Source organism: Hesperophylax consimilis, chromosome 19, assembly GCF_061612785.1.
Source record: "Hesperophylax consimilis isolate HC1 chromosome 19, BYU_Hcon_1.0, whole genome shotgun sequence".
Classification (NCBI taxonomy): domain Eukaryota; kingdom Metazoa; phylum Arthropoda; class Insecta; order Trichoptera; family Limnephilidae; genus Hesperophylax; species Hesperophylax consimilis.
This window is the reverse complement of record NC_142854.1, coordinates 3,378,932-3,396,309: the sequence shown is the minus strand read 5'-3', so window position 1 is coordinate 3,396,309 and position 17,378 is coordinate 3,378,932. Positions and strand designations below refer to the sequence as shown.

Here is a 17,378-nt window from a genome sequence, read left to right as displayed (position 1 = left end):
TTGAAAGGAATGTCAATGTCAATATGTTACAGTAGCGCCTCTAGCGGTCAGCGTTGTTGATACTGCCAATATTTTATTGGAGTTGTACGTATTATTAATATTATAGGGTATTTGATTCAATCTATACTTGGAAGAAAAATGTAATGTGTATCGTCGAATATTTACACTAATAACATATCATACCAAATTATTTTTTCAACCTATGATGATGCCGACTCCAACTAATTCATAAACAAAAACGTATTTTTTAAATATTTACACTAACAGCTTTCGAATTTACACAGTTATTGTAATAATATATATATTATTTTTTATTATCTATGTGTTCAGACGTGGATGGGTTCGTCTTCTGTATCGGAGCCCGTTTGGGGTCTTTGGGGCGCCGGGGGGGAACCCGGGTCCAGGTCGGGACTAGGGCTCCGCGCCGCGCGGTGGGGGGACCCGTACAGCCCGAGGGGGCCCAGGGATCCCAGAGGGGCGGAGGGCCCCGCAAGACCCATGCCGAGGGGCATGCCGAGGGAGCCGAGGGACGGGGGGTACAATCTGCAACAAAAATACATTATATTAATATTGCAGGAATTAGTGAGAAATTAGCAAGACCTTTTTGCGACTGTCTTGAGCTAGTGAGAGACTATGGTATCCTCAATTGCGGTTTCTGCAATAGCATACTTTTGAAGCTACAAGTGGCGTATTTCAGGGCTCGCATCTTGGTCCTCTACTATTAAATACTATCAAACATCTAGACCTGTACTATTTTTGAAGTATTATTTATAAATCACAAACAATATCTACTAAAGTTAACATATAAAACTGAACATGTATCTTATAAATTAAATAAAAAACAGTAAAATCAAAAAGTGGTTAATTAGGATTAATTTAAACCTTACCTATACGGCAACGGTTTCTGCAGGGTGACTGCCGCAGCCGCCGCTGCCGCCTGCCTGTAATACAGGTCGGCAGCGCTGGCCGGCGGCGGGGCTGCTCCCGGGCCCCCAGGTTGACCACCAGGGGCGTAGCCCCAGCAGGCTGCGTAGCCCCCGCCGCCATACAGGCGTTGGAACGCGGCGTAGTTGCCCGCCTCAGCCAGAAGTTCCAGCCCCACTGCAGTCTGGCGCTTCCATTTCGTTCTGGAATAAACAGAAAAAAATGATTAGGTTGAGGGTCCATGTCTCGTCACAAGAAGCGAAATTTGTAATACTCTTATAGGATAATAGGAAAATTTATTTGAAGAGTAGTCGTCGAAAGCTGCACCGCGTCGCTTAGAAAAAATAGAGATGGGTTATTAACCATTATTGGTATGGAGCCGCACACATAACACATCACTAAGGGTACACGAATATCTATTAATTATTTTAAAACAGAAAACTGGCAAACAGTTCACCAGGTTTGCCCATTTTTGAATACATAATTTGTTGAAATATTAATCTTAAAAAAGTGAAGTTGTAATAGCCAATATAATATGCGTTCTAAATATTAATATTTTAAAATCAAAATCGGCCTACACCTGCTTTCAAATACAGTATTTAATTTTGGGATACGTTAGAAAAAAGCTAATCTATTTGAAATTGAATATCAAGCGGCAATATTTGATGATATGATTTTGTTTTGTATACGCCAGTAAATAATAATAAATTATCAACTCTTTTACCAAAACTTTACCATGCCGAATTTCAATTTTTTAATAATGATTAAACACTTAAAATCAAATTAATTTAAAGATACTTTCATTATAACATCTAATAAAATTCGTTGTCACTTCTCAACGCGATTATCAACGCTTCTCGAAAGCATTATCATCAACAACTTCGTTGTTAACAACTAAAACGGCAACGGTACAGTGGATAATCCATTATATCCTATTCTCCGCCTAGAATATATCCGCTCGGATGGGTCGCTAATTGGTAATTTATTGAGCCGTGGCGACCCTCGGGGCGGAGAGATCTTGCTTTCTGTCTGAAGGTTCTGTGGCTTGAAATAAGGGTGGGTTTAAAACCAGATAATATAAAATCAATTCGTTGAGATGTTACTCGTATAAAGACGTTGCTCGGGCATCAGAACAGGAAAAATACCCAACGAGTAATGCATGATATTATTGTATCAACAACAAAAATAAATAAAAAGGACGAACATTATTAATTAAATTATATCAACAATCTCGTCAAATTTCAGAACAGATTTCGGAACACGTGTTCATAAAAATTCTAATTTTTTCGGATATAATAACAGGATAAACGTACCTGCATGAACACTTTTTCCGATATACGATGAAAGTACTAATATTTTTTAGGAAATGGCATGGCATCACATTTTAAGGCGATGCACTACGACGTGTAATATTTTAAATCGAGCCGCCATCAATAACACCTCTTACGTAGATGGCGATAAGGTTTAAATTCCCGCTTAACACCATCCGCATGTTTTGATTTATGCGAGAAAAAAACATGGCCAAAATGTGCCTTTTATTTTATTTTGTGGATGTTCAGGGATAAATATTAAATATTTTTCCGATCATTTTATAAATAACTTAATTTGCCACATTATACAACAAAATCATAACTGAAAATGGGTTCGTAAGTAGGAGATTTTGAACTTTAAAGCAGTTTTCATTGGCATTATACATAATTTTTTTTCTGGGCTTATAAAAAGACTTATCTAAAAAATACTCGATTATTTGAAAGGCCAAGATGTATTCTACTCGCAGTATTTAATTAAAGCATCTGAAACATTTTTAGGCGACCAAATTTTCAAACCAAAAACACATGATTTTGCATTACTACGTAGTGCATCGCCTTAACAGGATTTTAATAAATCAGCGATACTCAATTTTCTTCACGTGTTAGAACACGCGTAGACACAGGATTCGATTTTCTTCTAAATCTACTAAAAAAAACTTCTATACTTGGTAACGTTAATAATTCCTTCTTCACATTTTCGCCTTTTTTAGACTAATAACTCTTACAGTGTGTAGGTTGGCCTGGAAGCCAACGTCCTCTCTATTAATGGCCTCAAAATTTCTCTGCTTCGCGAAACCTCTCTTACAGTCTCCCCGTAACTTGGTACTCATCTGCGTACTGCCTATACGCTACCGGTATCTGTCGGATAACTCTATAACCTCTATGATCTATCTACACTACAGTCATCTATGTATCGTATCTCGAACTATCACAATCACGATGACCTTTCTGTTCGTGCGATAAGATCCTCAGCTATTTTTTCGTATACAGTTAATACAAACAAAATATACAGGATGTTCAGGTCGTACCCAACAGATTTTAACCAACGATTAATTATATTTTTTGGAGTAAAAAATGTGGACGTCAACTTCGATTAAAATTCGTTCGCCCCCATCTTGAATATGCTTGTGTTATCTGGTCTCCTTTTTATGCTGTCCACATTCAACGCATTGAATCTGTTCAACATCGGTTCTTAAGAGGGATTGCTAGGAGGCTAGGATTAGAAAAAGGCAAATACTCATATGATGAAATTGAACTAACTTTAAACCTCTCTCCTTTGGAAGTCCGTCGGGAAAGAAATGACCTCATTTGCTTATTCAAAATTATAAATTGTATTATTGATTCACCTACTCTACTGCAACTCATTCCCTTCAATATCCCCTCGCAAAGACTCAGAAATAATGAACTGCTCTTCCTTAACCATCATTCGACAAATTATGGATATTATTCACCATTGTCCAGAATGTGTAGACTGGTGAACTCAATAGTCCAGTCAGTGGGGAGTTTTACCTTGCAAAAGGTTAGGTAGTAGCGATTTTGATATATGTTGTTAAGATTGGGACTCTAAGGAAAAAAAAAAGTTTTCGACCTTGGGAGGGTCGAGCTCGACCCGCCATCTTGGATTGAAGGTGCCAAAATTTGTTTTTTTCAAAATAATTGTGAAGTGGTCGTTTTTACAACCAAATTGTTGAAGGCAAACTTAAAGACAACTAAATTACCTACATTTTTTGAAAATGGTATTTTTTTGTAAGTCTAATAGGTAACGAGTTACAGTGGCGGAAATGTGAATATTTTTCTAAAAAATGATGAAATTCCCAACTTCGTAAACTCATTTCCACACCACCGTGAGGTATAGAACATGGCGCATTTTTTATTTTGGTTTCTCCAGTAGGTCTACTCCACAGATATACCAGCGATGGTAGATTTCGAAATTATGTTACATTACTATGAATTATGTTACTATAAATTATGTTACTTAATAACAGTCTTCGTCACCAATGTCATCATCTAACTCATTGCCTGCGATACTGAGATTCTGGGGTTTCATTGACAAAATCTCTTCTTCTTTGTCCTCGACATCGATGTGAACCTCTAGCGAATTTCAGCATGTTTGACCATTACAGCACCCACATACAATAGAACACTTCAATCCAGCTTTCGTGCAGCTACATGCAACTCCGCATCCTTTTTTACAATTACATGAAATAAATTTTAATAAAGTCTCGGGTGCTGGTTTCTTTGTCATTCTTACTGGAACAAGCCCGTTGGTGTCACGTTTCCAGCCCCAGTTTCTGGATTTTTTTGGATTCCATACCATTTTTGGACCTGATGGTACGTTCTTAATGCATGGTACCGTGCAGCGTCGTTCGTTGGTGGCAAAGAGGCAAGATTGAATTTGCTTTTTGTTGTCGACTTTGCGAAACGTTTGTAGCGGACTTCTTCCAAGGTTTCCTAATCCATGTCACCCCCGTACAAAGCAACAAGAAAGCGTGTTCTTGCAACTGCTATGTCTTCTGGTGTTGCATCATGTTGTTTGAAGATTCCTATCATGGCATTGAGTCTTGTGTCGTTTTGCACAAGCGAACAAAATTTTGTTTTTCCTTGGTTGAAGAAGGACGATGTTGTATCGCAGCCGCTAAATGCCTTAAATGCCATGAAGAAACAGAATATTCTCAGCCGCCTCTTTGTATTTCACACTATTCGCGGAACACAGTCTTTCAAAAGTTTTGCCTCTCCCGGGTTTGCGAAGATATATACTACTGTTGGGTGGTGCTAATGCTGTCAGCAGAACTAGGAGATCAACGTCTTCGCCAATAATGAAAACAGCGTCATATGATGAACACTAGGAAATCGCAGTATTGACAATCAACTCATCAGCATCTTCTTCAGCCTGCTTAACTGTAAAATCATCCTGTATAAATTGCTTTGTAAGCATCGAAATCAGACGGACTTTGTTATTTTCATTGGCTAAAAATCGTTCTTGTGAAACTTGAACTGGCATTGTTTCATCGAAAAGAACATCTGCAGACATGAGCATCCAGGCAACGTCCTGTAACCAGGACTCAATCAGTGTTGCCATATCAGCTGTAGACTAGGATCCCACTATAACAAATCAACGTCATCGAGTACACGGATGATGCTATATAAGTATATTGTAACGTAGAAATACGTTAAAATGATATTGTGTAATATGTTCGTACAAAATTTATCAAGAAAACTGGAGTTTTACAATTTTTTGTCAAAATTTTCTTCTTTCAACCGCTGTAACTCGTTACATATTAGATTTACAAAAAAATACCTTTTACAAAAAATGTAGGTAATTTAGTTGTCTTTAAGTTTGCCTTCAACAATTTGGTTGTAAAATCAACCACTTCATAATTATTTTGAAAAAACCAAATTTTGGCACCTTCAATCCAAGATGGCGGATCGAGCTCGACCCCCCCAAGGTCGAAAACTTTTTTTTTTCTTTAGAGTCCCAATCTTAACAACATATGTGAAAATCGCTACTACCTAACCTTTTGCAAGGTGGAGCCCTTTTTTATCCCCCACTGACTGGACTACAAGTCAAAACCTTAACTTTTTTGGGATAAGTCTGAATGATTTTTGCCGGTCGCTAAACAAGTAACGGAATATTATAAGTGTCCTGTGGTCCTGACCCACGGCGTAGTCTTGACTTGATTCGACTTATCACTTTATTTTCTTATATTATATCTACCATATGTCTTTGCTTTCATGTACCTTTGTCTACTCCTGTATTTTTCATTTTACCGTATTCGTTTTGTAATTTGGACGATGTCCGTTAATAAATAAATAAAATCAAAAGATTCCACACAATTTTGCCACTGGATACAATCCAACGCATTATGCAGAAAGCGTTTTGTCTCGTCTGTACGATACTGCTGGATCAATTACTAGCATAATTTTTCAAATTTTCTTTTATTCAATAAATCAAAACCAAAAATTTTTTTTTTTATTTCATGTGAAATTATACAATTAGTGCTTAGAAACGTCACTATCTAAATGATATTTTTATCAAACTTTCATTTGGCAGATAGGTACCTCAATATTGAAAACGTGCAAAAAAGAAATTTCAAAAAAATACGACGATTTAACATTTGAAAAATTATCTTTAATGAGCCATCTAGTCAAAACTCAGACTTGGTTTGAATACTACAGTGGATGCAGATTTCCGAAAGCAGAAACGGAACGCACAAAACTAATTTGCAGACAGAAGAAATGCAAAACGGTGGAGTTAAAACAGAACTCTAAACTTCGCTAAGTCAATTATTGTTGTGTTTCACAGAATTGTTCCAGGCTACAGTGTGTAAGGTAAAGACTAGCCAGATGATAGTCAACCACCGATAGGAAAAGGTGACCCTAAGAATACTTAGGTTATAGTTATTATTTGGAAACGAACTCGTAACCTACAGCGAACTACGTGTATAGATGTAGGATCATTACTCTACATGGTAAAATATTCTAAAGCACGCATTTTTGCTTCAAATTCGCACAGCTTTCACCGGTCGTTTTTTTCTCTCACGTATTCGAATTTCGTATCAGCTGACGCTTATCCCAAAATATCGATTTCTTTCAATAATAAATCAATATTCACTTAACACGTGACTTTCGAACAATGTCACATATCAATACTTAATACTAAAACGTTCCGCATTAGTTTCAAATGCATCTAAAAGCTCTCTGCGCGCTCCATTACGCATTAGATTCGCACGAAAATCATTTTTTCCATCCGCAAACGCATTTAGAACCGAATTAGGCTGTAACCGCGCCAAATTACCCCTCCCCAAATAAGTCTCTTGCTATTATTGAACGTGATTTATTTGTGTAATTGAAAATGATAATGGGGCGAATGCAACGAATCGCCCCGGCTTCCCCTGAATTTTTGTATCGGACGAAGTATTGCCGCTGCGTAGCTTGTATGGAAAGAGGGGAGGGCCGGACACAATGAGACACTTGAAACGCATGTTAACCCAGTCGTAAAGTGATCTGGTGGAATCACTGCGAGTTTATTTATTTGTTATGTTAATGTTTGTTTTTAAATTATTTTTTAAACTCATTACAAGCAAAATTTCAATTCAGGATGGTGGTCTTACACCAGGAAGATACTCTGGAACATCTTGCGTACGCTGGGATTTGAACCCGCGGACTCCGGAATGCCGTCAAAATACAGATGTGTACCAATAATTCAAACGGCCCTCATCACCTTCTAGTGACGAAAGTAATGTAAAAGTGTTGCGAAAAATTTAATTTGATTGAAGATTTATGATCAAAAACCAAACGTGCAACAATGCTACTTTGATAAAATAAAATAGAGTTCTCACAGATTAGTAAATCTAATTTATATTAGTTGTGTACCTACCACATATAGAATATGTTTGCCGACTAAATTAAATAAATATTTAAATATTCGTTTTAATGTTGGTTTATATTTAGCGAATAAACATATATTATAACAGAAATCAAATAATACAAAAATATTTAGTTGTTTAATATTTTTACAATTTTAATTGTTTTATAGTGCTTTCACACAAACGAAGTATTGAATTCCGTAAGTCAATACTTAAACTTAAGAGCGTATATACTTATATTGTAGATACCTCGGGTTCTATGACATCTTTGGGGATGCTGTGTGGAGGGTATTTTTAAGGAAAAGAAGGGAGGGAAGTTCCGGGAAGGAAAAAGGATCAGGAATCTGAAGTCCAAGGCGACATTGCTGTATTCCTACATTTTAGACGAATTATAAGGCATATCGTTGATTAAATCATACATTGCACAAAATTTCCTTTGTTTCCTTTTTCTTTTTTTACTTTTTTTCCTTTTGCCGAACATTTTCGATATATCTTTATATATTTCATTTTTTTTCCCGTGCACTTTTTATCGCTGTATTAATTTTGTTATGTTTTTTAGAACACCCAATCTGACGTAATGAATGTTTGCTAAATACAAACATGCTTTACAATAAACTGTTCATGTATATTATGTTTTATGCATAGCAAATTATAAAAGAAAAAGATAAATATCAATTTTTAAATGAAAACAGAACGCGACTTAGACATGTTTTTCTATGCCCAAAACTAAATACGTCTTTTGCACAACATCATTATACTTACCAGGGAAGAACTTTTTTCAATCGTCTACCAGAAGAAATCAGAAGCATTAATGATAAAACCCAAATACTGCTCTCTGTCAAGAGACACTTTAAAAATATTCTGAAAAAAAAAACTACTGTCACTTAATTAATCTCACAAATATCCTTAGTTTTCCATAACTTTCTTTCTTTATTAAAATTTATTATATTAATATATTATCCTTCACTACTATCAAAAAAAAATACTACAGCAAACATACATTTATGTACAATGAATTATCTAAGTACTAACTAACAACAACATTTATGTACACTCCCCTTCCATACACAAGCAAATGCTTTCAATGGAAGAGTAGTAAAAAAACCCAAGATGTAAAATGAATTATGTACCATGTAAACTTATTATTAAAAATAAAAAATAATTCCAAAAAAAAAAAAAAAAAAAAAAAGCACAAAAGATAACAAATGATTATAATAGCAATAATTAGTCGCATGAAATATCCATGCAAAAATGAAAATATCGTCCGAGTAAAAATAAATGCCGCCGACGGGAATTGAACCCGCACCTTTTGATGTCCGGTCAGGTGCTCTGGACTACTGAGCAACGACGGCTTATTCCCAACACGCCAAATAATTCAATATGTACTAGTACTTCAATCAAAAATTAATGCTTATTACATTAATTTTTACTTGTTTTATTTGTTCATATTTATTTTTATAAGCAACATTACAAATTTACTACACCTTGCTCTTAAATTGCTTTCATAGTACCTGAAGTACTTATTTTGTACTCTTGTTTTTATATATGTACAATTATTGGACTCCTTTGTGCAAAGAACTCTCCACGGTAGCTTATATTGTACCTGCTTATATTGTACATACTCAGCTTAAAAGATTATGTACTATACACTTATTATTGTACTCCTAAACAACTTACGTTTAACAATGTATACATATAAAAATTAAAGGCGTGAACAAATACATAAATAAACAGTTTTAAGTAAATTTCACTGCTAATGAAGAATGCAGTTAAGAAATAAATTTACTAGTAAGCTCAAAGCGCTTTACATTCAATGGAATTTTTTACAAAATGTACGAAGAAACTTTGATGTCATAATTGATGATATGGGTGCTTCTATCTTACACAAATATCCACAAAGCAATACTTGTATAGTACCTTTAGTAATGGAAACGTCACACAAGATACAAAGTTTATTAGCAATTTAAAATCGCGGTGTTCAACCCTTATTTAGTTGTTAGTTCCCCGCTGTACGGTGTACATCCAGTGACATTTATCATTGAGATGCATTGTTAGTTTTTTCGGCGAACCAATAAAATTATCATCAATATAACACGCGCACCGAGCAAGTCTACCATCCCCTTGTTATGTTAACTACAACATCCCTTGTATTACGATTGGGGTGGTTCGAAAACAAGTTTTAAAAAGTTCGAAAATTTACTTAAAATACGGCTACGGTTTCACAGAAATTCAAAGCTTTTAATTGAACTTTTTTTGGTACTACAAATCAATAATGTTCTCTTGACTACCATACTAGGCTATGATCCGTATCATGGTAGTCGTGCATTAATTACGACGTAATAACTATAGTAACGGAATACTGTTGAAATGAGATCCCCGTTGAGTATGTGTGGTAAAACCACATATAATCTTGTGAGATATGTGAGTAAAAGCTTAATGACTAAGATTGAGAGAGGGAGGCTTATTTGGTTTGGGCATGCAGAGTAAATGCACGAAGAAAGATGTGCAAGGAGAATACATGACGCCAATGTTAATGTTAAAAAAAGTCAGGGACGTCCGATGAAGACATGGCACGATCAAGTGAACAAGATACTTAATTCGGGCCATGTTAAGAGTTAGAATAACTGAAGAGTATGTATGAATGTGAATGAAGCAAGTATTGTTTGGGCGGTCAATCCTCTCTGCCCACCCCTACAGGAAAATGGCGTGATGGCTAATTAGTTACGTAGAAACAAAAAACAAAACAAAACATATGAACCACAATAAAAATAAAAATAGATTTCGAAAAAAATATATTTTTGAAAAGTAGAAAAAAATAAATAAAAAAGTAAGATAATAATACATGCATAAGAATATTCCTGTTATCTTAAATAAGATTAAAATTGCCATCAAGCCAAATCCAAGCCAAAATAACACAATTTGTTCGTAATCTGAAACGGAACTATAATAGATGTGAAATGGCGATGATTTTTGATGACAATGTTATATTTTAATTTCTGCCAAACATTCCACTTAAGGCGATCCAATACAAAGAAATGCAAAATCATATGTTTTTGGTTTGAAAATTTGATTGCTTAGAAATACTACAGATGCTTTAATTAAATACTGCAAGTAGAACACATCTTGGGCTTGTCAGCAAACGATTATTTTTTTGATAAGACCTTTTATAAGCCTAGAAAAAAATAAAGTATCAGGCCTAAAAAAAAACTGTCTAGTGCAAAATATTCCATTTACAAACCCATTTTCGGATTTTTTTTTAATTGTATAATGTGGGAAATTCATTTTTTTATTCGATTATCGGAGAACATTTTCATATATGTACCAGAACTTCACAAAATATGCATTTTCGCGTTGTTTATTTTTACACGAATATTGATCGATTTTCGGGAAGGTAAACATTGAATTTGAGATTGTGAAATAAACTCAATGCCGTCTACGTAAGGGTTTCACGCTTTTGTATTTAGTTACCGCCCGGCGCTGGTGGTATGAAGACGTTCTTTATCTTAGTGCCGCTCTGATCTGTGAAATTTTTTCAACTAAAATCAGAAGGATCTTTATTGGTTTATTGACTAAATCACCCTACCATTTACATTGTATATAATAAACGAAATCTAGGATGTTAAGAGAACAGGAGAGTGTAATCGGAGCCCAGTCGATAAAGTTGCTAGGGCTTTGCACAGAGTTTTTAGAAATCAGATATATACAGTAATTCTCGTGTAAACCAGTATTAAGTTCCTCCTATTTTGATCGTCAAGTATTTGTCTACACCAACACGAAAAAACTACCGAAAAGATGAACCGATAAAAATGTTTTTTGAGCTTGTCTCTTATGGCCAAAGTAAGGTAAGTTTTTCCTTAGTTGAGAATATACTAATAAAAACTTTCTAAACATTTAAATTGAAATTTCATTGACCAGACAAGGGATTGATTTGCGTCCATAGATCGTTTGAAAACTGTCTACAACTATCTTCGATATTTACAGCCGTCTATGAAATTTATTGAACCACCCCATTCCACAAAACAGGGTTGTCTAATTCCATAATAAAAGCTTTAGAACCATCCCTTGCCTAAATCGACCACTTCAGCACTATTTATTAAATTACTATGAGAACTATAATACTATAATTTGTCTTCCGTTCTGTACGAGCTCGCCCGACCGTGAGGACATTAACAAATTGCAGTACAACCATCATTGTCATCTTGCCAACCCTAATTTTTAAAATTATCATTGAAGATGCACTTAGTTTGCGGTCGGCGAAGCGTTTGGTATAAAAAAACGAATTTTATTAATTTATTTAATGTGATTTGTAATGGAGAATGTATGAAGGGGGTTTGGCCTGTAAAAATATGAAAGGCCTTCATTCAGAATTATTGAATCTAAACGTCGTTTCAAACGTTGCTTGTATTGACTTTAACCGTGTTTGGTTAAGTTTGAATATCCTTGTACTCCCCAAACATTATTCTCTTAGTAAAATGTCTTAATCCCACGGGTTCCGGACATTTTAGATAAGTACTTACACTTGAACCTGTGCAGAAACCGACGGTCCGTCAATGAGCCCTTCAGCATCGTTGCATAGTCGGAAAACACGCAAAACACGAGCCCAAAATCAACTCTCTCTTACAACATGGGTCTCTTCAAGTCTCTCCACTACTTCCTCTCCTGAAAGAGACCCTCCAAAAAGTATCCCGAAAGACGACAGACAGGACGGTACGGAATTAATTTTACCGTAGAAAGACAACATTGTCTATTTACTTTGCTTGAAATGTCCTGATCCATTATTGGAGACCAGATCTGAATAACCAGCCACTTCCCAACCTTTCTCTTTCCCATCCCTTCAGCCTCACAACATACCCCAATTAGGGACTCCATAGTCCCAGCGTCTTCGTAAGCAATATCTTGAACTGTATCTACTAAATATTTTTCGAACCACATTCAAAAATTTGGTTGCCCGCTTGCTTTTGTTTCCAGATAACCGTATGTACAGAGTATTTAATATTTTTTTTATTCAAAAGTTTGAAGTACTTAAATCAAACAGTAATATTTAAAAAAATCATTTATTCAAAATCCGATCGTCACGTGAAGCGAATAAAGCGTCTCTCTCTACTCTAATTCGTAATGCCACATTCGCAGAAACTACGCAAGCGCACTGCAGTAGCAGCACGTATTATAATAATTTTATTTCAAACACAAATAATGATGTTCCACTCTTTATTGGTATTAGGAACAGCGAGTTTTAGTAATTCATCAATCCACTTATGTCTTTGTAGTATTATGGTATTATTCTCATCAACCCCCGCAGTTAACCGTATTCTATATTAAATTAGCATAATTACCTCCCCCTGTACATCCCCTAGCTTTGAGACACCCTAAATTCACCCTCAAACTACCCTGTAAGCTGTATATAGACATGCATTGTATGCCGTAGCACGGACGGAAAATCGTTTGAAGGAAATTCACATGTTGCAAAATTTTACGAATCTTTGGAATCTTCTTTCCTCTCAGGGGCACTGAATAAATAAGCTAAATTGAATTGGGGGCGTGTCTATGTGCCCAAAGTAACTATTTTATGGAAGATATGTCTTGAAAGCGTGCCGACTATCAAAGCGGCTTTACAATGAAAGTTTAGGTAGAAATAAAGGCGGATTAAAATCCTGGCGTACGCAAATAAATTTTATTTCATTAATTTGTGTTATTTCACAATTAATTCTAGGATAAGTTCAGTATTCTTCACACGATATTTCTCAATAAGGCGGATGACATAGTCCACTAACTCTACGTAACTGGGCCTCTAATCCGGTATCACATAAAAATCAGTAATATATTTTGTCCACCACGGTCATTTACTAGAATTACTTCCAATCTAAAGGTCGTTAGGTCATTTTGTAAAACATAATTAGTCATGCAAAAATATTAATTAGTCTGCACTTAAGGTCATGCAAATGTCGAGTTGCATTACTAAAGTAAAAACACAAAGATTTTTCAACGCTATTCGATCGACTGTACCGCAAAGAAAAGCTCTGTTTTGTGTAAGTGGTAATTTGCATGCTAGAACGAGATGTACCTACTGTTGAAGAAGGGTTGAATTAAGGCATTTTCAATAATTTTAAATCCAAAAGACGTAGCCACACACAATGTATTTTATTGGAATTCAATACCATTTTTGTAAACTAGTAATCATCTCTCGATAGCGCAATCCATTCACCGTAACTGTTGCTCCAGCCTCATTTTCTAAAAAGTAAGGTCCAATGACTCCGGCGGACCTTAAACCGCACCGAACAGTCACACGTTGAGGATAGAGAGGCTTTTCAACAATAACTCTTGGGTTTTCCGACCCCCAGATGCGACAATTTTGCTTGTTGACGAAGCCACCGAGGTGGAAATGGGCCTCATCACTCAAGATGATTTGCATTTGATTCACTCAAGTGAATTTTAATAATTTCATTGCGTTGTTGAAGCGTGTATCGTTCCATTTTGACAGCTTCAAAAGTAACATCTACCGAAATAGCGGGCTATTTAAAATAACACCTCTTATTGGAAAACCCTGAATAAAATAAAGTCCCTATCCGCATCTGTCTGTTTGGGCGCTTAGTTCTTTTAAACTACTCAACGTATATTGATAGAATTTGCGCATCATTTAGAGAATTTCTTTCGGAAGGTTTACATATAAGAAACATAAATATTGTGTTTATAGAAAGTAGAGAAAAGTCGATGTTTTATAATCAAGTGGTTAAAATATTTTTTCGAGAACTACATTGCTAACGCTGGTTAAACCTTATGAGATGTCTCCTAAGGATAACCCCTAGCGACGCCGGGTACACGTAACGTTTGCTTTAACTAGATTCCACTGTACATTAGTATTTTTTTTAAATAATTTTTTCTTGAAAAACCCATTTTCTTTAGTTAGAGAATCCCTCCCAGTATTGCGTGTCCGTACAAAATGCATTTTCCTGCTCAAATTATGCAGTTTAAACGCTCCTAAACGGGTTCGTGATGCAATAATACTTACACGTTGCGGTGCACTATTCGCCAATGAAATAATGCACGTTGCTCGGCTCCCGACCGGGGTATGCAGTTATGCAGCAACGCGATATCTCCGGTGTAATCACGGCTGCATACTGGCAGTGATCCGGGAGCGTTTCAAAACATGCAACTTGATATCAGAATAAGTGAGTCGGGATCATTTTAATCTCTAATAAAACGTTGTGTGAAGGAATGAGGCTTCTTTTTTGGTTGTTTCCTCGTTGTTCAATGGCAATTCAATTTCTCTTGTTGTCAATGCTTCTCCAGTCCTTGCGGTCCTGTGCTGCATGGAGGGCCAAGGCAACCCTAGTTCCCGACGCATGTGATGTTAAGGCCCCGTAGTAAGCGTTCAAAGATGGTTTATGTGATGTATGGTAATAAGTTGGGTATTCAAGCGATAGATGGTAGTAGTCATAAAGCTTTCTCCATAGTCCGACAGATGTCGCTAGAGTGTTGCAATTGCCTGTGGGATATTATTGACAAACAACAAGCTTCTAGAAACAGAGAATTACCAACCCTCGCGTAATGAACAGTGTAGCTAAATACAGACTTATTTATTGTAACGTAAATAAACACAATTATAGTAAAATAACCTTTTACTTTATCAAAGAGTTCCCAACACAGAAATCTGCAGGTAAAGCAGAGACATAACAGACACAAACATACTTACACTACACATATCAAAAATATGGCTAGACACTGTGATGTATGGTAATAAGTTGGGTATTCAAGCGATAGATGGCACTAGTCATAAAGCTTACTCCAGAGTCCGACAGATGTCGCTAGAGTGTAGCAATTGCCTGTGGGATATTATTGACAGACAACAAGCTTCTAGAAACAGAGAATTACCAACCCTCGGGTAATGAACAGTGTAGCTAAATCCAGACTTATTAATCGTTACGTAAATAAACACAATTATAGTAAAAGAACCTTTTACTTTATCAAAGAGTTCCCAACACAGAAATCTGCAGGTAAAGCAGAGACATAACAGACACAAACATACTTACACTACACATATCAAAAATATGGCTAGACACTGTGATGTATGGTAATAAGTTGGGTATTCAAGCGATAGATGGCACTAGTCATAAAGCTTACTCCAGAGTCCGACAGATGTCGCTAGAGTGTAACAATTGCCTGTGGGATATTATTGACAGACAACAAGCTTCTAGAAACAGAGAATTACCAACCCTCGGGTAATGAACAGTGTAGCTAAATCCAGACTTATTAATCGTTACGTAAATAAACACAATTATAGTAAAAGAACCTTTTACTTTATCAAAGAGTTCCCAACACAGAAATCTGCAAGTTAAGCAGACACATATCATTTTGAAAGGGAGATATGTAAACACGAATGTTAGAGGGAGGGCGCTTACGTAAATTAAACATGACTTGTTTGAAATAAATCAAAAATCTCACGACAAATGCTTTAGTTGCATTTAAAGATACACTGCGATTTTTTTCATGTCTATAACATATAAAATAACGGAAAATACGTGTTTTAAATAATTTTCGGCGCTTACTTTGCGATTTTTTTCTATCGAGGGAATTTAATATAGTTAACGTTACGGCATAACAAATGTATAGGTATTATCCTAAAAAATAATTTTTTTTTTTTGAACTTAAAAACTTAAAGAGTTTACAAGAAACTTGTTATAAATCGGTAGAAATTGGATATGCGAGGGCTTAAGGCGAGACAATAACATAAAATAAAGTCGGAATCATAAGTGGAGAATCCACGCACAGAAATATGCGACGGCCCTGGTGACAGATCTGCGGTTGATTTTTCCCTAGCAAAGCTCTAAAATAAAGTGAGAATCTTAACGAAATAAGTGATAAGTCGTGTAAAACAATATTCGGCGCGAGTCCAGGCGTAATGGTCGGACATACGGTCTAATTTGTTCTAGCAGGCCTAGAAAATACATCTTTCCGTCGGGTTTATATTATTTCTTATCGAAGAAAGCAAATAATACTTTGTAGCAATAAATATATAAACTAATTATTAATAACTATTTATTAATTACTAATTATTTCTGTTGAACGTATTACTAAATTCGCAGATTTTTCTAGAGGGATCCATTGGGAAGTTACTAATTCAACGTCTAGAAAAATAAAATCTGGTGCTTATCGCTAATTTTGTAGTTCTAAAACAGTTTTACATAAAATATTTTAATGGTATAGTATTGTTTTTGTTAATTTTAAATGTAAATAACTTTAAAAAAATTATGTTATCGTTACGAACTTGTTGGAATTAATTAAAATGTGAGCCTCGAGTGAACCCTCATTATTAGAGTCTTGTGTGGCCTTAATTTGTTCACTCTAACATAATGATTGTTTTACACGATGATTTTTTTTCGTACCTCTTCCCATATGGAAACTACATCAAGACATGTATGGAAAACTTTTGCCTTAAACAAATAATTTTTATTAATGTATGCTTAATATTAAATATTATGTTTAGTCGAAAAAGTAATGTTACATAATTTACAAAAAATAGTAAATAAAATGTAATAATAATTTTGTGTAATATAATATATAAGATGTACCCTCCTTAATTACTTGGGTTTTTGTGTTTGGAGGGGGGAGGGGTGTTATTATGATACTATCGCTATTTGTTTGTTTATAATAAACATGTCATGGTATTCACTGTTTTTTTGACGTGACATTCAAAATCTTTTAAATTGTAATTAATATTTCTGAATCTTTATATTTAATATTTTACGAAATAATACAGATAGACGCCATCTTTTATGAATAA

The 17,378-nt window shown here is 35.3% G+C and overlaps 1 protein-coding gene across 1 annotated transcript in view; it reads right to left on the bottom strand.

The window, feature by feature from the left end:
- Positions 1 to 326: 326 nt before the first annotated feature.
- Positions 327 to 17,378, bottom strand: part of LOC149414659 (homeobox protein B-H1-like) — a 32,415-nt gene continuing 15,363 nt past the window's right edge. Inside the window, exons 3-4 of the mRNA XM_089643369.1 lie at positions 888 to 1,127; positions 327 to 543 (exon numbers count right to left, since the gene is read on the bottom strand). Coding sequence (XP_089499495.1) covers positions 327 to 543; positions 888 to 1,127 — 457 coding nt within the window. The remainder of the gene's footprint in view (positions 544 to 887; positions 1,128 to 17,378) is intronic.